This window comes from Hippopotamus amphibius, chromosome 14 (assembly GCF_030028045.1).
Source record: "Hippopotamus amphibius kiboko isolate mHipAmp2 chromosome 14, mHipAmp2.hap2, whole genome shotgun sequence".
Taxonomy (NCBI): domain Eukaryota; kingdom Metazoa; phylum Chordata; class Mammalia; order Artiodactyla; family Hippopotamidae; genus Hippopotamus; species Hippopotamus amphibius.
Genome location: NC_080199.1, coordinates 79,925,328 through 79,944,073, shown reverse-complemented (window position 1 = coordinate 79,944,073; position 18,746 = coordinate 79,925,328). Strand labels below are relative to the sequence as shown.

The following is an 18,746-nucleotide window of genomic DNA, read 5'->3' as shown; positions in this document are numbered from 1 at the left end:
GTCTCCAGGCCACAATTTCTTAATCATTAAAATGGAACAAATGTTATAATGGTTTCAAGGGTTGTTTTGAAGGTGTAACCAAGGAGTGGATTGTATTTTCCTAGGGCTGTTGTAACAAATTACCACAAACTTGGTGGCTTAAAACAGAAATCTTGCCTCTAACAGTTCTAGAGGTCACAGGTCAGAAATCAGTGACCCTCGGTAGATTAAAAAAAAAGATAAGGTAAGGGAAATTAAGGATTAAATCATGTCATTTTATTTAATACAGTGGATAAGTTGGGTAGAAAAGAGATTTTCACGATCAGATTTTAGTTATTTTTTGTCCACATGGATGTAGAAGGATTTATCTATGATTTCAGTGTTAAAATATATAGGGTGAGCAGTGGTGGAAAGGAGGTGGTAGAGATAGGAATATACTGCATATTCTTACTGAAAATTGGATAATTACCTTTCTTTTATATTGCAAGAACTTAACATGTAAACTATATGAAATGATTAGTGAATGAGAGAAGATCACAGAATGGATTTCAAATTTTCCCCCGGTATTAGATAAGAATGATTTTCATTTAGAGTAAGAAAGAAAGTAAAACTACCTTTAAAAAATTCTGTGAATTAGAGTAACATCAAAAGCCATATACTGACATTTGTAAAATTTTTCTTTTTTCCTTCTCTTTAACAGGTTCTCTGGCATGGACACAGGTTCAGCGGGAGGATTAGAACTCACTGATCAGACTCCAGTTTTGTTGGGGAGGACGGCCATGGCAGCTAGCCTCACGGACGTGGGAAATTCATTTAGTGGGCCACCTAACCCTTTAGTGAATAGATCTAATAAGTTTCAGAACTCATCAGTGGAAGATGACGATGATGTTGTGTTTATTGAACCTGTACAACCTCCCCCACCTTCTGCACCAGTGGTAGCTGATCAGAGAACCATAACATTTACATCATCAAAAAATGAGGAGCTACAAGGAAATGATTCCAAAATTCTTCCTTCCTCAAAAGAATTGGCTTCTCAGAAGGGGAGTGTGAGTGAGACAATTGTCATTGATGATGAAGAGGACATGGAAACAAATCAAGGGCAAGAGAAAAATTCCTCTAGTTTTATTGAACGGAGACCAGCTGAGTCTAAAACCAGAACCAATGATGTGGATTTCTCCACTCCCAGTTTTTCAAGAAGTAAGGTAAATGCAGGAATGGGTAATAGTGGTATCACCACAGAACCAGACTCTGAAATTCAGATTGCTAACGTTACGACCTTAGAAACAGGTGTCAGCTCTGTGAGTGATGGCCAATTAGAAAATCCCGACGGGCGAGATATGCACCTAATGATCACACACGTGACATCCCTGCAGAATACCAGCTTGGGAGATGTCTCTAACGGACTGCAGTCGAGTAGCTTTGGTGTTAATATGCAAACATACACCCCGTCTTTAACTTCACAGACCAAGACTGCAGTAGGACCTTTTAACCCTGGTAGGATGAATGTGGCAGGAGACGTATTTCAGAATGGAGAGTCTGCAGCTCATCACAATCCTGGTAAGCAGGGCGGGTCTGCTCCCCCGTGGAAAGGGATTTTGTGCTGGTGCTGGCCGATTCTTTTCTTTATTGTGGTAATTGGTGCTGTTTTGGTTATTCATGTAAGATAGGTTACTTATGTTGAAGTTTGAAATTTTAACTAATAAGAATGTAAAACCATGTATGTAGTATTTCTCTGTAAATTATTAGAAAATTAATCAAATTAATGTCTTTATATTCACCATCACTAAAGTCTAATAATTTGGCATCGTATTTGTCATGTACTCACTTTATGCTAGTGTGTTTTTAATAAAAGTATTGTTTTAATGTGTAAATAGAGAAGGATAAATAACACGTGAGGAGCAGTGCGGCGTTAGATTTTGCAATTACTTTCCCTGTAATTTTGACCGCCTGTCTGATTTCAATTTTTACTTACCAGCACTTGGTTATTTTTTCTTATATTGAAATATTGATAAATTTCTGGACTATTTGGAAATGCTTTCTGCAGGCAGCTTTGTGCTGTGGGGGTTGTGAGAAGCGCCCTGGGCCTTTTCCTGACATGCTGTGTGGGCCCGGGCCTGGGCGTGGCCCCGCCGCCCCTGTGTCCGCCCCCTTCTCAGGCTTCACGCTTCAGGCCTGTTGGCGCCTTTGCCAGCCGGGGATTGTGGAGGATGTTGAGGAGTGACTGAGGCTGAGGAGGATGCTCTGTGAAGTGCCAGTTGTTTTTCTTTCATACTTATTATTCTTTTGGCTATGAGAGTGATGTCTAATTATTGAAGAATGTTTGGGAAATCCATAATTAAAAAATGACGGAAAAACCCCTCTGCCTTGTTAACTGAAGGTGTCACTGTCGTTAATGCTTTGAGTGGTTGTCTTTCAGTCTTTTTCCTTTGTGCTGCTTAACTTGGTTGAAGTGCAGTTCTTCATAATTTTGCTTCCTGTCTTCCCCTCGGTTTAATATTACTCTGTATTTTCTCATAGCATTAAAATTATTTATACACAGAAGTTTTAACGACTGCACAGTGAGTTTGGTTATGCCATTCCCATATTTGGCTTTTACATTATTTCCCTTCTTTGTTATTATTGGTCTGTGATGAACTTTTAAAAAATTTTTTTCCTCCAAATTTCTGATTATTTCTTAGAGTATGTTCCTAGAAGTGAAGTCACTGGGCCAAAGACTATCACTGCTCCCATCCCTCCAAAGAATTTTGGTTGTGAAAATTTTCTGGGTTATAGTGATTTTGAAAGAAATAGGTTTTTTATTACTCAGCTTTGAAAATTTCTAATGTCTTCCAAGGTCTTTCCCCTTGTCTGTATTTATATATATTTGTTGGTATGTCATTGTGTGTGTATGTCTGTCTGTGAATTTGTATCAGTGTTTTTAGTTGTGGAAATACACTGTCATGTTGCCTTCTGGAGAGTTGTTACCAGTTTATGCTGCTGTCAGCTGCGTGTTAGAATGTCTTCCTTCTGGATCACATGAAAGTTTAAGACATGATAGTAGATTAGTTTCAAAATAGCTATCTTGTCTTTCTTGTAATTGTAAATATATTAAAAACATAGAGTGTGAAAAAGAAGGTGACATTCCATCTTCCTGTTGAGAGTGGCACATTGAATTCTAACCTGAGTTTGCACTGTAGGAATAGCTTTGCACACGTGGCCTTCCTCCTGCTCCCTTTAATATCCAGCAATAGATCCTGAACTTCTGACCACATCATGAGTATATGTTTGAGTTTGTTAATTCTCTGTTTAGTTCACTTCCAGTTTTTACTATTTAAATAACTCTTAAGAATATTCTTATCCATGTATCTCGGGATACACGGTACTTGAGGACTGTTGCCGGGTCAGAGCACATTTATTGTAAGAATCGCGTTGCTGTTCACGCAGACTCTTACATAGGAAGTGTGAAGTACGGGTCAGAAACCCAGACAGATGCACCTCGTCCTCCCAAGCGTATGGATTAGCTCTAGTGTGCATGTGCTGCCTTTGTTTGCCAGAGAATTATAGTATCCTGGCCATTTATACTGGCTCTTGGACTAATGGTGACTTGGGCAAATTAACCTCTATCCTTTGATGTTCCTCGTTTAAAATAGAGGGTTTAGACAGAATGATTAGGTCTCTTCCATTCCTAAAAGTTTTGCTGTTGGAGAGGTAAGAATTTGAAAGTAGGGAAATGTAAGAGCTATAGATAAAAGGGCCGATTGCATTATTTATACAGGGCCTAACAGTAAATGGGAAAAAAAATGCCAAACTTTTTTCAAAATCAAGTTCATAGTTGCCTTCAGGTTTAACTAGGTTCCTTTAAGTGTATATTCAAATCACAAGCCTACAGACTTGAAAATCCTGAGGAGCCACTATTTATGTTGCAAAAGCTGTTCCTTCTAACATGTATTCAAATATAATTTTTGATTGACGGCCATTCATAAGTTGGAGTTGCCAGTTGTTTCAGTGGTTTGCTTTCTTTGTGTTTACTAGTATTTTTTCCTCTGTATTAAAACCCCGATGATAGCAGGATAACAGGATTAGAGAATCACTCTGTTTACTCTGTGTGTAAAGTATATATTTATTTGGAGGGGTTTGTAGAATAAGGTAAAATTTGAATGGCAGTGTATGTAGCCCCTTGAAATCATTAGGTTGATGGACTGGGTCAGAACCAGGAAATTGCCCTCTTCAAGCTTTCGGTAGTGAAGAAATTTCCTCATACTCTGAATATATTTATACTTTGTTTTTCATATGGAAGAGCATCTTTTTTGTATGGACGTTCAAATTTCAGAAGAAACTAGAAAGGAAAAATATTACCAGAGACCAAAGTAGTAGAAATTAGAAGCAGCAGCATGAAAAGTTTCAAAATGAAGAAGCCTTATGGTGTTGGTGTTGTAGTGTGAGTCTTTGAACCAGTAACTACTGTGGGGAGCTGGAGACTTCCTGCTAAGTCCTAAAGAAGTTTACTACCACAGAGAGGAGAGAGAGAACTCAGCACCCTAGTGTTAGGTTCCTCTGGTCATAATGCTGTGCCTTTCAGGCTGTGCTCCTGGCAGCGATAGAGTAACTGAATGTTGCGTTGGTCACTAGATGTTGGCTTAATATCACTGCTTCTGTGTAACACTCTAATTTCTTTGATATTATGTGAGGTAGTTAGAGGCCATGGAATGAAACATGTATATGGAAAAGCTGTTCCTACAAAGTTTTTTTGTTTGTTTTTAAGTTTTTTGGCTGCACCACGCAGCATGTGGAATCTTAGTTCTCTGACCATGAATCAGACCCTTGCCCCCTGCTTTGGAAGCATGGAGTCTTAACAGCTGGACTTCCAGGGAAGTCATCTGACCTATATTGTATTTATCAAAGGTTCTGGTTGTTCAAGATTTTATTGTAGTTTTATGTTGCTATATGTGTTCCTTGCTTAAAGTAATCTGTAAATTCTTCTTGTTTAGTAACTAATGGCTAATATTTTTTAGTGCTTCCTATATGCCTGTCACTGTGGTTTATAAACCGTGTATTATCTCATTTAAAGTTACCATTTCCAGTTTAGAGAAGAGTTAGGCACGGGGTGAATAACATCCAGTCTAGCCATCCATTTTGACTCCAGAGTTTGTGCCCTTGACCACTCTGCTGTACTGCGCCTTGTTGATGTCTGAATGGGAAGTTAAAACTGTTTCTCTGATATAAATTTCAATGTGTGTGTGTGTTTGTTGTTGTTCTTTTTTTGTTTTTTTGTTTTTAGATTCTTGGATCTCCCAGTCAGCATCCTTTCCCCGAAATCAGAAACAGCCAGGGGTGGATTCTTTGTCGCCAGTGGCCTCACTTCCTAAACAGATTTTCCAGCCTTCCGCCCAGCAGCAACCCACTAAGCCAGTTAAAGTCACCTGCGCAAACTGCAAGAAGCCTCTGCAGAAGGGCCAGACGGCATATCAGCGAAAAGGATCCGCTCACCTCTTCTGTTCTACCACCTGCCTCTCTTCCTTCTCTCACAAGCCTGCTCCAAAGAAACTTTGTGTTATGTGTAAAAAGTAAGATTTACCTTTCAGCATATTTCCACATGGTTGAATATTGGTGGTTTAAATTTGAGAACGATTGTTTTAGAGATGAATCACTATGTTTTGAAAACTTGTAAGCTTGTTTCATTAAAGCCAAACTCAAATTTGTACTGACTTTGGAGGGTCCTCTGTCAAGCTGCAGTGGCTTAGGGTGAAGAGCCTTCTTACTTGGACAGGCTTTGGGGTTGATTTAGATACAAGGCCCTTATAATTAATTTTGTCTGTAATCTCCATTGGACTTCTTGAGTTTGTAAAAATACATACATGCTTTTTTACATTATTCTAAGAATTTAGTTCTAGCCAGATAAAATTGTTAAGTAATTTATGGGTGACTAGTTTTATATTAAAATAGGTCAAAATTTAGACCACCTTCATGTTAAGATTATTTAAAATTGGCAGATCTTTGGATATTATATACATTTATTTATGTTTGTCTTGAACATGAAGTCACTTTAATACTAACTTTTTCAAGACTCAGGTACCAGTTTTTCGACAGCCTTGGAGTGACAGGATCCTCTCTCCTGCCATTTTTTAGGTCTGTCCTCACTAGTTAAAAAGGAGTTGAATATAGTATGCTATGTGCAAGGTCGAACAGATGGATTTTCTGTGCCATCTCTTGGAGCAGCCCAAGTTTGTGAAGTTATTTTTAAATCTGAGAGCTTTGCAAAGGGTGAATGCTCTGTATAGGTTTAGTAAATTCAAATATTGTAACAATTATTATATAGTTTTTCGATTGCATACAGTAGTAGGCTTACACACAGCAACGTAAGACCTGGAAATTCAGAATTGAAGGAAAACTTCAAAGGTCATCAAAATTGTCATTTCCTAACAATTTTCCTTGTAGTTGAAAGCTGTACAGAAACGGTAGAAGGGGTGATTTGGGGTTATGGGATGTATTTAAGGTCACTTAAATCCTCTCTAGAAGAATGCCATATTCCTGTGACCTAGATACCTCATGCCTTCCACTTACCCATGGGAGGGAAGTTGAGTAGGTATTGTACCTTTATATCTTGGTCAATTAGGCCTTGACATTAAACTCCACGTAAATAACAACAGCTTTTTTTTTTTTTCAAATGTTTCCAGTATCTGAAAGCCTCATTAAGGAACTTGAAGATAAATTGAGTAGTGGCTAAGGTTTCATAGCATTGCTTCTCAATTTTTTGTGTTCATATTTTATTGCGAAGAGGTATTTTTTTTTTTTAAACTTCATTTATTTATTTATTTAGGCTGTGCTGGATCTTCGCTGCGACTCCTGGGCTTCTCTAGTTGCGGGCGTGGGCTCTAGAACACACGGTCTCAGTAGTTGGGGTGCGTGGGATCTTTGTTCCCCAACCAGGGATGAAACCTGGGCCCTCTGCATTGGGATTGAGGAGTCTGAACCGCTGGACCACCAGGGAAGTCCAGCCAAGCATCTTTAAATAGTAAAAGCGATTTAATGAGCCTTAACATGGTTTCAGAGACTTCCCTGGTGGTCCAGGGGTTAAGAACCTGCCTTCTAATGCAGGGAACATGGGGGCTTGATCCCTAGTTGGGAAACTAAGATCCCACATGCCTCGGGGCAGCTACGCCCACGCACTGCAACTGTTGAGCGCTTGTGCCACAACTAGAGAAAAGCCCACATGCTGCCATGAAAGATCCCACATGCTGCAACTAAGACCCAACACAGCCAAAAATAAATAAATAGTTTAAATAAATTTAGTAAATGGTTTGAAATAAAAACTGTTATTACTCTTGTATTTAAGTTATTAGGTAGAGTGGTTTTTTTTTTTTTATTTAAATTTTTTTTTCCTCTAAATTTTTACTTTTTCCTTTATTGGCAACTTTGGATGCACTTTTAGGTTTTGGTTCCCACAGGGCAGTTTTTACAAATCTTGAAGGCACACCCCTGTCCAGCTTGCCAGCCTTTTTCTTGTCTGTTATTTCTTGGGCTCTATTCACGTATACTCCGATTCCCTCCAGTTCCTGCTTGACTGGATGTTCCTTACGGTCGACTCCCTGACTTGCCAGATAAACCCAAAACATTGAGTTGAATGTGTAAGCGGAAACTGAATCTACTTTTGCTTGTTCAAGTGGGTCCAGCTTCTGCAACAGCTCATTTCTAGAAACAGACATCATCATGGTCTTCAGCATCTCATCTACAACACCAGTGGAATTCTCAAATTTTGATAAATATTCATGAATTTCTACTGGATAGTCTTCATTAATTTCTTCACCTGCCATTGTGACCAACAGTCACTTCTTTCCAGGCAGAGTTTGACTTAGCTGTTCCTCGTGTTTTTCAGAGATATAACTACAATGAAAGGAACCATTGTTGCTCAAGTGGATTCGAGCGAATCCTTCCAGGAATTCTGTAGTACATCTTGTCTGTCTCTCTATGAAGACAAGCAGAATCCTACTAAAGGAGCGCTAAATAAGTCCAGATGTACAATTTGTGGTAAACTAACAGAGGTTTGTATTTTTGTGCTTTATCACTTAGTTCTAACTAATGGGAATATTTTTTACTTTAACTGTTTTGACATAATCTTTCATCAGTGTGTATTCCCTTAAAAGTGAGGATATATAAAATCTATCTTATAAATAGCCCATTATGTAATCCTATTCTCCCATAGGGAGAATGATTTATGAAAAAATTGAAAGATAACATCAATTGATCCCCCCCCCCCCCCCCCCCGCCCCGAGGTTGGGAACACACAAAGACAAAACCATAGTGTTTAAATAGACCGACCACACACGGAGACCACAGTCTTGCTTCAGAAGTGGAACACATGGAGGGAATATTTTGAGGACTTCATTAAAAATATATTATGGTTTTTGCATTTGATGAAATAAAAAGAAATCTGCGTATACGTACCTCATTTGAAGTACAATATTAGTTCCCTCCCTGTTCTACAGCAGTGTACTGTATTTATATTTCCTTTTGGATTCATCTGAGCATCTGAGGATTTCCAATCTGTTTTGGAAGTTTTGTACTAACACTACCCAAACTGGGTTGTTTCCTATCACTTCTAGAGATCTCTAGAGAAGTTTGTACGATGACCCTGGTGGTCCTCCCCGCCTCACACATTGAATGTATTCCTTGTGTGTATAAAAAAAGTCTAAGGAATAATGAAATGCACTTTGTCTTGTCTTTTCCCTAAACAAGCCTTACACAGAAAAATTGAGGCATTTTCTTTCTGTTGGAGCACCTTGTTACTTAGCTACATGTCATATATTAATTGTTTTTTTTAATTCTGCTCGTTTTTCTTTTAGATTCGCCATGAAGTTAGCTTTAAAAATATGACTCATAAGCTGTGCAGTGACCACTGCTTTAATAGATACAGAATGGCCAATGGTCTGATAATGAATTGCTGTGAGCAGTGTGGGGAGTACCTGCCCAGCAAAGGTGCTGGAAACAATGTCCTGGTCATTGAAGGTCAGCAGAAGAGATTTTGCTGCCAAAGTTGTGTCAGTGAATACAAGCAGGTAATTCATGATTTGATCAAAATCGACCATTGTTTTAAATGTGTTTTTTTTTTATTTATTATTTTTTGGGGGGTACACCAAGTTCAGTCATCTGTTTTTATACATTAAATGTGTTTTTAAATTGCTGTAGTAGTTTTACTGTAACAGCATTTATTAACCAGATTTATCTTGGAATCTCAATTCCATTATTGTCTTAACATCTTAGAGATAACCTATCTCAAATGAATACTGAAGTATATGTTGATTATTGGGAATAAATTTGTGATTTTACATAGAAAGGTAAATGCTTACCAAAGTGATTCCTTTTTTGAATTTTTTTGGGTGGTGGAGAGGGTTGTAAATATGATTATTCAAATTGTTAATGCTTAGCTTGGGAATGATTATCTTATTTCCTTTTTAATGTTAATTTAAAATTGATGGTCTTTTTGATTTAGTTTATTCTTTAACATGTATCTGTGGTTTCAAAAGTCAGAGAAGCCCAGCTCCCATTTCTTTCTTCTCTTGGTTCCTACTTATCCTTTATAGATTTCAATTTTTAATTCTTACTGTTTTGTTTTCTGTTCTTCCTGAAAAATTAAGGAAATGATTTATTCTTAGTCTCTTTTATCTGTACAAAAGGCAGCAAGCATACTGTATATACTGTACTGTACCTTCCATTTGAATCTTGGAATCATTCCCTGTCAGTATTCCTTATTCTGTTTATGGCTAAGTTAAATTTTTAGGAATTTTGTGAGCCGGTTGTTAAAACACCCATTATTAAAAATTAAGTTACAGAAACTTATAAATTATATTTGTATTAGTCTCCTAGAGCTGCTGTGACAAAATACTGAAGGGCTCATACAACCAAGAATTTATTTTCTCACAGTTCTGGAGGCTTAAATTCTAAGATCAAGGTGCCTTTCCAGGGTGGTTTCTGGTGAGGCCACTCTTCCAGACTTGTAGGTAACCTTGCGTGTCCTCACATGGTCTTTCCTCTGTGCTCAGAAGGAGAGAAAGAGTATTCTGGTATCTCTTCTTCTTGGACCTAACCTGTAGGACTTAACTGCCTCCCTTAAAGGCCCTATTCCAAATATAGTCTCACTGGGGGTTAGGGCTTCAAGATATGAATTTGGGGTGGGGGGGAAGATATGAATCTGGGGTCGGAGGGAGGCAGGTTGAAAACAAAGAAAATAAATACTTAAAACTTATCACTTCCTAATTATTTTATTACACTTTAATATTATCTGTGCTCTTGAGGTTATTTACATTATTATAGTTGTGTGATGGAAATATTATACATAATGGTGTGCTTCTGTGTGTCTCTTCCCAATTTCATGTTCAATTTTAAGTTGGTGGCCTGAAATTAACCACAGTGGGGGGAGTTTCATGGTAGATGCTACAATAATTATGGTGCTTCCTTTCACCTCCCAAGAGCTAGTAGTTAACCATATAGAAGACAACACTGGGCTGAATGTTGTTTATTTGATGGTATTTGGGGTTATTTTCAGTGTTTTGCTGCTGCAGATAAGATGATGAATAAGCTGGCACGGGGGCAGCTCAGAGATGTTGCGGGCTCAGTTCCAGACCACTGCAACAGAGTGAATATCACAATAAAGCCAGTCGGAAGTTTTTGGTTCCCAGTGCATATAAGTTATGTTTACCTTATCTGTAGTCTGCTAAGTGTGCAGTAGCATTGTGTCTAAAAAAATGTACACACCTGAATTAAAAAATGCTAACCATCATCTGAGCCTTCGGTGAATCATAGTAGTAGTATCTAGGATCACTGATTATATTGGGTTGGCCAAAAAGCTCACTGTAGCAAATACAATAATAATGAAAAAGTTTGAAATGCCGCAAGAATTACCGGAACGTGACTCAGAGACATGAAGGAAGAGGTGCTGTTGGAAAAATGGTGCTTATAAAGTGGCTGGATGCAGGGTTGCCACAGACCTCCAGTTTGTAAAAATGGCACTAAAACGAGGCCTGCCTGCATACGCTTTACTCTGTGGAGATGTGGTTTCAGGGTGGAGTCCTAGAAGCAGGATTGCTTGGCCAGAGGTACATGCACATGTTAGTTAGGTTTTGTTAAGTTCCCTCTGTTAGAGTTGGACTAGTTTGCATTCCTTTCAGCTGTGCATTGGAAGTCCTTATTTCTCCATAGCCTCTCCAACAGGGACTATTCACATATTATTCTGATGGATAAAAATGGTATGTTTAGTAAAATCTGTATTCCTCTTATTAGGAATGCTGATGAGCAGTCTTTCCTGTTTCAGAGCTAATTGCCTTTCCTTTTCTGTGAACTATTTGTTTACCTCTTATACCCATTTTTCTGTTTGGGCTCTGGTTTTTCTCAGTTTTTCCCCCATTGAGTCAAACCTTTATTTTAACGAGCAAAATGCACCTGTAGTTTGTTCAGGAAACAATTATTTAGCACCTGCTATGCTGCAGGTACTGTGCTGATTGCTTGAAATAGTCGGACGGGAGGTACTCTAGGCAGTTCCTTCCTGCGTTCATGGTATCTGCATTGTAGTTCAGATTTGTTAACCTGAGGAAGGTTTTGTGGGGATTGAAGGGATCAGACTAATTGTAGTCTCCTGGACTCAGTGGCGTGTTTGATGTTGGTGATGTCATTGCATTAGTTACCTTCTGATGCCTGGGAGGCTTGGTAAGAGCTAGCTGGCCTGGGTGGAAGTCCTGGCCCAGAGCCATCCTCTGTGTCCTGGGCAGTGATCCTCCCCCACCCCACCCCCACCCCCTGTTTCATCATATGTCTGGCCTGATGGTATTTCTTACAATTTTTAAATAGTGGAACTAGTCAATACCTTTTTCTTTTCCCAGTGGGAATGCCTGTGGTGTTTCCTCTGTAAATTAGATGCCAGCTTCAGGGTTGGTAAATATATTTTATCATCGTAAAGACGTATCCATGGACTTGTGTCATGAAATGTTTTATCAGAAATGAGCATTGAGTTTTGAAGGTCTTTTCAGTGTCTGTGGCAGTGATTGTGTGATGTCCCCCATATATCTACTATATGTGAATTATTTTAATGGATTTCCTAACCCATCTAAATATTCTTGCATTATTAGAATAAACCATACCACATCATTATTGTATTTTAAATTTTATTTCGAATCGTTACTATTTTATTTAGTACTTTTCCATTGGTATTCATAAGTGAGATTGGTCTTGAATTTCCTTTTTTTGGTTCAGTCTTTAAGATATCAGTGTTATATTTCCTTTATAAAAATGCTCAGAGGAAAATTCATATCCTTATATGCTTAAATGAGTAAAAAAATGAAAATAAATGAATTAACTATTAAACTGAAAAAACTGTAAAAGGAAAACAGTAAAGCAAAAGACAAGAAAAAAGATTAAAAATAGAAATTAATGGATATTAATAGTAATGAAAGAATTCAAAATGCTGCTTCTTTAGGAAATCAAGTCTGAAAAACTAGACAAACCGATTGTTAATTAGGAACAGAGGTTTAATAATGCACATATTCACAAAGGTAAGAAATGACAAGTGGACTTACCCATCAAAACAGAAAATTGAAGAAAATCAACAAGGGAGTACTTTGTACAGCCCTATATAGATAGACATGTTGAAAACCTAGATCAAGTGAGTAATTTTCTGTGAAAATATAATTTCCCTAAGTTGACTCCAGAGCAGATAGAATAAGGCAGAGAAATTTCCATAGAAGAAACAGAGATAGTTATCACAGAACTACCCCACAAAAAGAAATAGGCTCAGATGTTTTCACAGGGAAATTCCATCAGATTTGAACTACGTAATCTTAATGCTATTTAAACCATTCCAAAGCATAAAAAAAGGTGAAAACTACTCATATTAGGAAAAAAAATTGTGGTAAATGTATATAAGAGAGTATTCCCAGTTTTAAACATTTTAAACTACACAGTTGAGTGGCAGTAATTGCATCATAATTTGTGCAGTCATCACCTCTATTTCCAGAGCGTTTTCGTGACCCAGACAGAAACACTGTGACACTGAAGCCAGCAACTCCTCATCTTCCCCCTCACCCCTGACCCTGGTAATCTCTGATCTGCTTTCTGTCGGTGAATTTGCTGATTCTATGTATTTCATATATGTGGAGGCACGTAATACTGTCCTTCTTGTCTGGTTTATTCACTTAGCACAGTGTTTTGAGTTTCCGCCATGTTGCCACATTATTTACGGCCGAATACTATTCACTGTGTGTGAGTGCGTTGTGCTTATTCATTCGTCCATTTGATGGTGGGCATCTGTGTTGTTTGCATCTTTTGGCTGTCGTGACGCATTCTGCAGTGGACGTTAGCTTTATAAGTACCAGTTTGAGTTCTGGTTTTCAGTTCTTGTGGAGATATGCTTAGGAGAGGAGTTGTTGGGTCATGGGTAATTCTGTTTCACGTTGTGAAGAGTGGCCAAACTGTTTTCCACAACTGTTTCAGCTTAAATTCCTACCAGCAATGCATGAGGGTTCCATTTGCTGCACATTTTTGCCAACACTTTTGTTATTTTCCGTTAAAAATTTTGTTTTTTGTTATAGCCATCATAGTAGGAGTGGTATCTCTTTGTGGTTTTGACTTGCATTTCCCTTATGACTAGTGATGTTGAATATGTTTTCATGTGCTTTTTGGCCATTTCTATGTCTTCTTTGGAGGAGTATCTATAGAAGTCTTATTTTTGAATTGTGTTGTTTTCCCTTTTGTTCTTGAGTTGTAGGAATTCTTTATATATTCTGAATATTAATTGCTTATCTGATATGTGGTTGCAAATATTGTCTCCCATATGTAGGTTGTCATTTTACTTTTTTTTTTTTTTGGCTGCACCGCTAGGCATGCGGGATCTTAGTTCCCCAACCAGGGATCAAACCCGTGCCCCCTGCAGTGGAAGCGCAGTCTTAATACTGGACCACCAGGGAAGTCCTTCATTTTACTTTCTTGATAGTGTCATTTGCACGAAACTTTCTAATTTTAATAAAGGCCAGTTTACCTGTTTTTCTTTTGTTGATTGTATTCTTGGCGCCATATCTAAGGATTTGTTGCCAAATCAAAGGTCACGGTGGTTTATCCCTATGCTTTCTTCTGAGAGTTTTAAGGTTTTAACTCATATTTAGGTCTTTGGTTCATTTTGAATTAATTTTGGTTTATGATGTGAGGCAGGCATCCAACTTCGTTCTCTTGTATGTGGAAATCCAGTTGTCCCAGCACCATCTGTTACTGGGCTTGGTTTTCTTTGTAATTTTAAAAATTATTTATTTATTTATTTATTTTGGCTGTGCCACACGGCATGTGAGATCTTAGTTCCCGACCAGGGATCGAACCTGCACCCCCTGCAGTGGATGCGTGTAGGCTTAACCACTGGGCCGCCAGGGAAGTCCCTGTTATTGGACTTGTGATAACTTGTCAAATATTAATTGGCCATAGACAAGTAGGTTTATTTCTGGACTCTCAATTCTGTATTCCATTGGTCTACATGTCTATCCTTATGCAAGCACTACACTGTTAAATAACTGTGTCTTTGTAGTAAGTTTTGAAATCAGCAAATGAGTCTTCAAACTTTGCTCTTCTGTTTGGATACTCTAGCCCCATTTTAATTTCGTATGACTTCCATTTGTGCAGAAAAGGCTTTTAGAATTGTGATAGTGATTGCATTGATTCTGTATTTGCTTTGGGTAGCATTGATATTTCTGCAGTGTTAAAGTTTCCTATCTATGAACATGGGATGTTTTCTCATCTACTTAGATCTTCCTTAATTTCTTTTAGCAGTCATGTAGTTTTCAGTGTACAAGTCTATACTTCCTTGGTTGTATTTATTCCTAGGTATTTTATTCTTTGAAGTGCTGTTGTTAATGGAATTGCTTTATTAATTCCTTTTGAGACTGTACATTGCTAGTGTTTAGCAATAACTGATATTTGAGGGTTTTTTTTTTTTTTTTTTAAATTCCTTTACTAGCCCTAGTAGCTTTGTTGTTGATCCCTTGGGGTTTTCTTTCTTTCTTTTTTTTTTTTTTTGGCACACGGGCTTAGTTGCTCTGCGGCATGTGGGATCTTCCTGGAGCTGGGATCGAATCCGTGACCTCTGTGTTGGCAGGTGGATTCTTAACCACTGCGCCACCTAGGAAGCCCTGGGGTTTTCTTTTATACAGAGTCAGTTCATCTCCAATAGTGACAGTTTTACTTCTTCCTTTCCAATTTGGATGTCTTTTATTTCTTTTTATAATTTGTTCTGGCTAGAACTTTCACTCTCATGTTGAATAGAACTGGCAAAAGTAGGCATCCTTTTCTTGTCTCTGACCTTAGCGGAAAAGATTTCTTTCTCCATTGAGTATGGTGTTAGCTGTGGGTTGTTCATGTATGGCATTTGTTATGTTGAGATAGTTTTCTATTCCTAGTTTGTTGATTGTCTTTTATCATAAAACGGTGTTGGATTTTGTTAAACTTTTTCTTCATTTGGGGCTGTCATGTAGTTTTTACCTTCATTCCATCATGTGGTATAGTACTTTGATTACTTTACATTTGCATTACTGGGGTAAATCCCACTTGGTTATGGTGTATAATACTTTTAATATGCTGCTGAATTTGGTTTACTGCTACTTTCCTTTGGATTTTTGTGTGTATATCCTAAGAGATATTTGTCTTTGGACTCAGGGTAATGGTGGCCTAACAGAATAGGAGTGGGAGGTGTTCCACCCTGTTCTGATTTGGGGAAGAGTTTGAGAAGAATTTGTGTTAGTTCGTTGAATGTTCCGCACAATTTCCCAGTAAAGTCATTTGAGCCTGGCTTTACTACTTTTGCAGTGCTTTTGATGACGGATTCAATCTCTTTACTTCTTACGTCTGTTGATATTTTCTGTTTCTCCCTGAGTCAGTTTTGGTGGTTTGCATGTTTAAAGGGATTTCTGTTTCACCTAGGTTATTCACGCTGTTGGTGTATAGTTATTTAGACCATTTTCTCACAGTCCTTCCTTAGGGAATGTTTGTAGATTATCCCTACTTTCATTTCTCTGTTTTGTCCTTTGCATCTTTTTTCTTAGTCTAACTAAAGGTTTGTTGACTTTTTTGACCTGTCCAATTGGTCAGATTTTGGTTTGTGATTATATTTTCATACTCTTTCTCTCCACTCTATTATTTCCTTTCTTCTGCTGTCTTGGGTTTAGCTTTATCTTCTTGTTTCTTTAAGGTGTAAGCTATGTTATTGATTTGAGATCCTTTAAAAAAATAGGTGTTTGCAATTATAAATTTTCTCTGAGCACTGCTTGCACTGCATCCCATCACTTTTGGTATACTTTGGTTTTGCCTTGACTCATCTGTTAAGTATTGAAAAATTTCTCTTGTGATTTCTTCTGTGATCCATTGAGTATGTAGTTTTTATGTCCCTGTGTTTGTAAATTTTCCAATTTTGCTTTTGTTATTGATTTCTAATTTCATTCTGTTATTATTGGAAAAGATACTCTGCAATTTCAGTCTTTATACATTTTAAAAAATATTTATTTATAATTTTTGGCTGCATTGGGTCTTTGTCACTGCAAGCAGGCTTTCTTTAGTTGTCGTGAGCAGGGACTATTCATTGCGGTGTGTGGGCTTCTCATTGCAGCAGCTTCTGTTGTTGTGGAGCACAGGCTCTAGGTGTGTGGGCTTCAGTAGTTGTGGCACATGGGCTTATTTGCTCTGCGGCATGTGGGATCTTCCCAGACCAGGGCTCGAACCTGTGTGCACTGCATTGGCAGGCGGATTCTCAACCACTGCGCCACCAGGGAAGCCCCAGTCTTTACACATTTATTGAGACTTTTTTGTGGCCTAACACATGGTCTTTCCTGGAGAATGTTGCATGTGCACTTGAGGAGAACATAGTATTTGCTAGCTCTAATGGCTTATAGTGCTACTCAGATGCTGTAGGTAAGTGCTGAAATCCTGTGTGGTTGGTGTGTCTGTTACTGAATTGGTGGGGTGGGGTATGTGTATTGAGTTCTACATCTGCTGCTGCAGAATTGCCCTTTTTCCCCTTCACTTCTGTCAGTGTTCGCTTAGTATATTTTGGGTCTCTGAAATTTGGTGAAAAAGTTTGTAATTGTTATATCTTCTTAATGAACTTTACCCTTTTCCCAATTTTTTTTGTTTCTTGTATTAGTTTTTTGTTTGATATTAAAATTTTTAAAGAAATTTTTGGTATATTGTGGGGATTCTTGTGGTTTATCCACTCTAGGGTTCTTTCAACTTCTTCTCTCTGTAGGTTTTTGTCTTTTGCCTAATTTGCTGCAGTGTTTTCCGATGTTTCTTTGAGTACTTGTCCAGCCCTGTCCTCTTTTTCCTCTCGCTCTGGGAGTCTAATAATGTAGTATTATTAACTGTAGTTGTGGTCCTACAGGTCCCTGAGGCTCTGTTCTTCGTTATTTTTACCTCCAAGCCTGTGTTACTTCTGCTGTTCAGGTTGGATAATTTCTCTCTCCCCTCCCTGATCCTGTCCTCTGTCTTCTTCATTCTGCTGTGGGTCCCATCCTTTGGGGTGTTTTTGGTTGTTGTTGTTATTTATTTATTTTACTAATACTTAATTTTTTAAAGCAGTTTCAGTATTACAGAAAAGTGGGTCAGATATATAGAGTCACCATGGTGTAGCCCCTCCCCACACCGTTTCCCTCTTTACTGACACCTGAAGTTGGTGTGATGTATTTGTTATAATTAATGAGCTGATATGGAAGTATTATTAGCCTTTGAAGTCCACAGTTTATTCGGATTTTCTTAATTTTCACATCATGTCCATTTCCTGTTCCAGGATCCCATCTAGGATGCCACATCACATTCAGGGATCATGCCACCTTAGGCTCCACTTGGCTGTGACGTTTTCTCAGACCTTTTTTGTTTTTGACGAGCTCGACAGTTTTCAGGAGTGAAGTGTATTGTAAGAGGCCCCTCTGCTTTCATCTCTAGATAGACTGGGCTCTGGGTTTAGGAGGGAGAGGACAGAGGGGTTGGCCTTTGCACCTTTGTGGTTTCCGTCACACAACGGGGATACGTGTCTTGACATGACTTAAGACTGTTGATGTCGACCGCCTCGCTCAAGTGGTGTTTGTCAGGATTCTCCACCGGAAAGCTCCCCCCAACACACACAAGTTGCATGTTTACTGTTTGGAAGAAAGTCAGTCTCCTCTAAGGTGGAGTATACAGTTACTTGGAACTCTTCTGCATAGGACATTTGCCCCCTGTTTTTAGTCCTGAGATTTCTATTTGAATCTTCTGTTTCTTTGATGAGAGTTTCTGTTTTTTTATAATTGTGCTTTTATTCCTTGTCGAAGCGTTTTTATCATGGCTGCTTTAAAGTCTTTGTCGCGTAGTCCTATTGCATCTGTGCTTTCAATGCTGGCATCTGCTGGCTGTCTCTCTGCGGCTCTGCCTCCCCTCTGGCTGCGGGGGTGGGGAGGGGGGGCAGGAGCACCTGCTCGCTGCTCTCCCTGCAGCCTCCCTGGTACCAGGGTGATGCTCCTTCTTTATTTAATATTGTTAAATAAAGCGCATTTCAGAGTAGTGTTTCATCTTTTTTTAATTGTCACAGTTTTAATAATTGTCATACTATATGTTCATAATTTTAAGTACAGGGAATCTGGGTGTATGTTGTTAGTGATAAAGGGACATAATCAGACATGTTTGGAGACCACTGCACTGATGCTCTAGTGAATGTCTTCTTTTTCTAGAGCCTGGGAACTAAAACTGTGGAGGGATTTTTTTCCCCCTTGTCCCTGGGCTTGCGCGCACCCCCGCTCCCC

General features: G+C 38.5%; 2 protein-coding genes across 5 annotated transcripts in view; one reads left to right on the top strand and one right to left on the bottom strand.

Annotated features, from left to right (window-relative positions):
* Nucleotides 1–18,746, top strand: part of ZMYM2 (zinc finger MYM-type containing 2) — a 96,320-nt gene that overhangs the window by 32,032 nt on the left and 45,542 nt on the right. For 3 of the 4 annotated variants that reach the window (XR_009048945.1, XM_057707013.1, XM_057707012.1), the window contains exons 3-6: nucleotides 680–1,536; nucleotides 5,237–5,522; nucleotides 7,832–7,997; nucleotides 8,799–9,011. Coding sequence is in view for 3 of the 4 variants with exons in the window: in XM_057707013.1 (XP_057562996.1) it covers nucleotides 680–1,536; nucleotides 5,237–5,522; nucleotides 7,832–7,997; nucleotides 8,799–9,011 (1,522 nt within the window). In the remaining variant the exon portion in view is untranslated. The remainder of the gene's footprint in view (nucleotides 1–679; nucleotides 1,537–5,236; nucleotides 5,523–7,831; nucleotides 7,998–8,798; nucleotides 9,012–18,746) is intronic. The other variant, XM_057707014.1, reaches the window with a different exon arrangement.
* Nucleotides 7,350–7,769, bottom strand: LOC130835494 (nuclear nucleic acid-binding protein C1D-like; the record flags this gene model as incomplete). Its single annotated transcript, XM_057707015.1, has 1 exon — nucleotides 7,350–7,769. A coding segment is annotated over exon 1 (420 nt), but the record flags the coding sequence as incomplete, so codon positions are not given.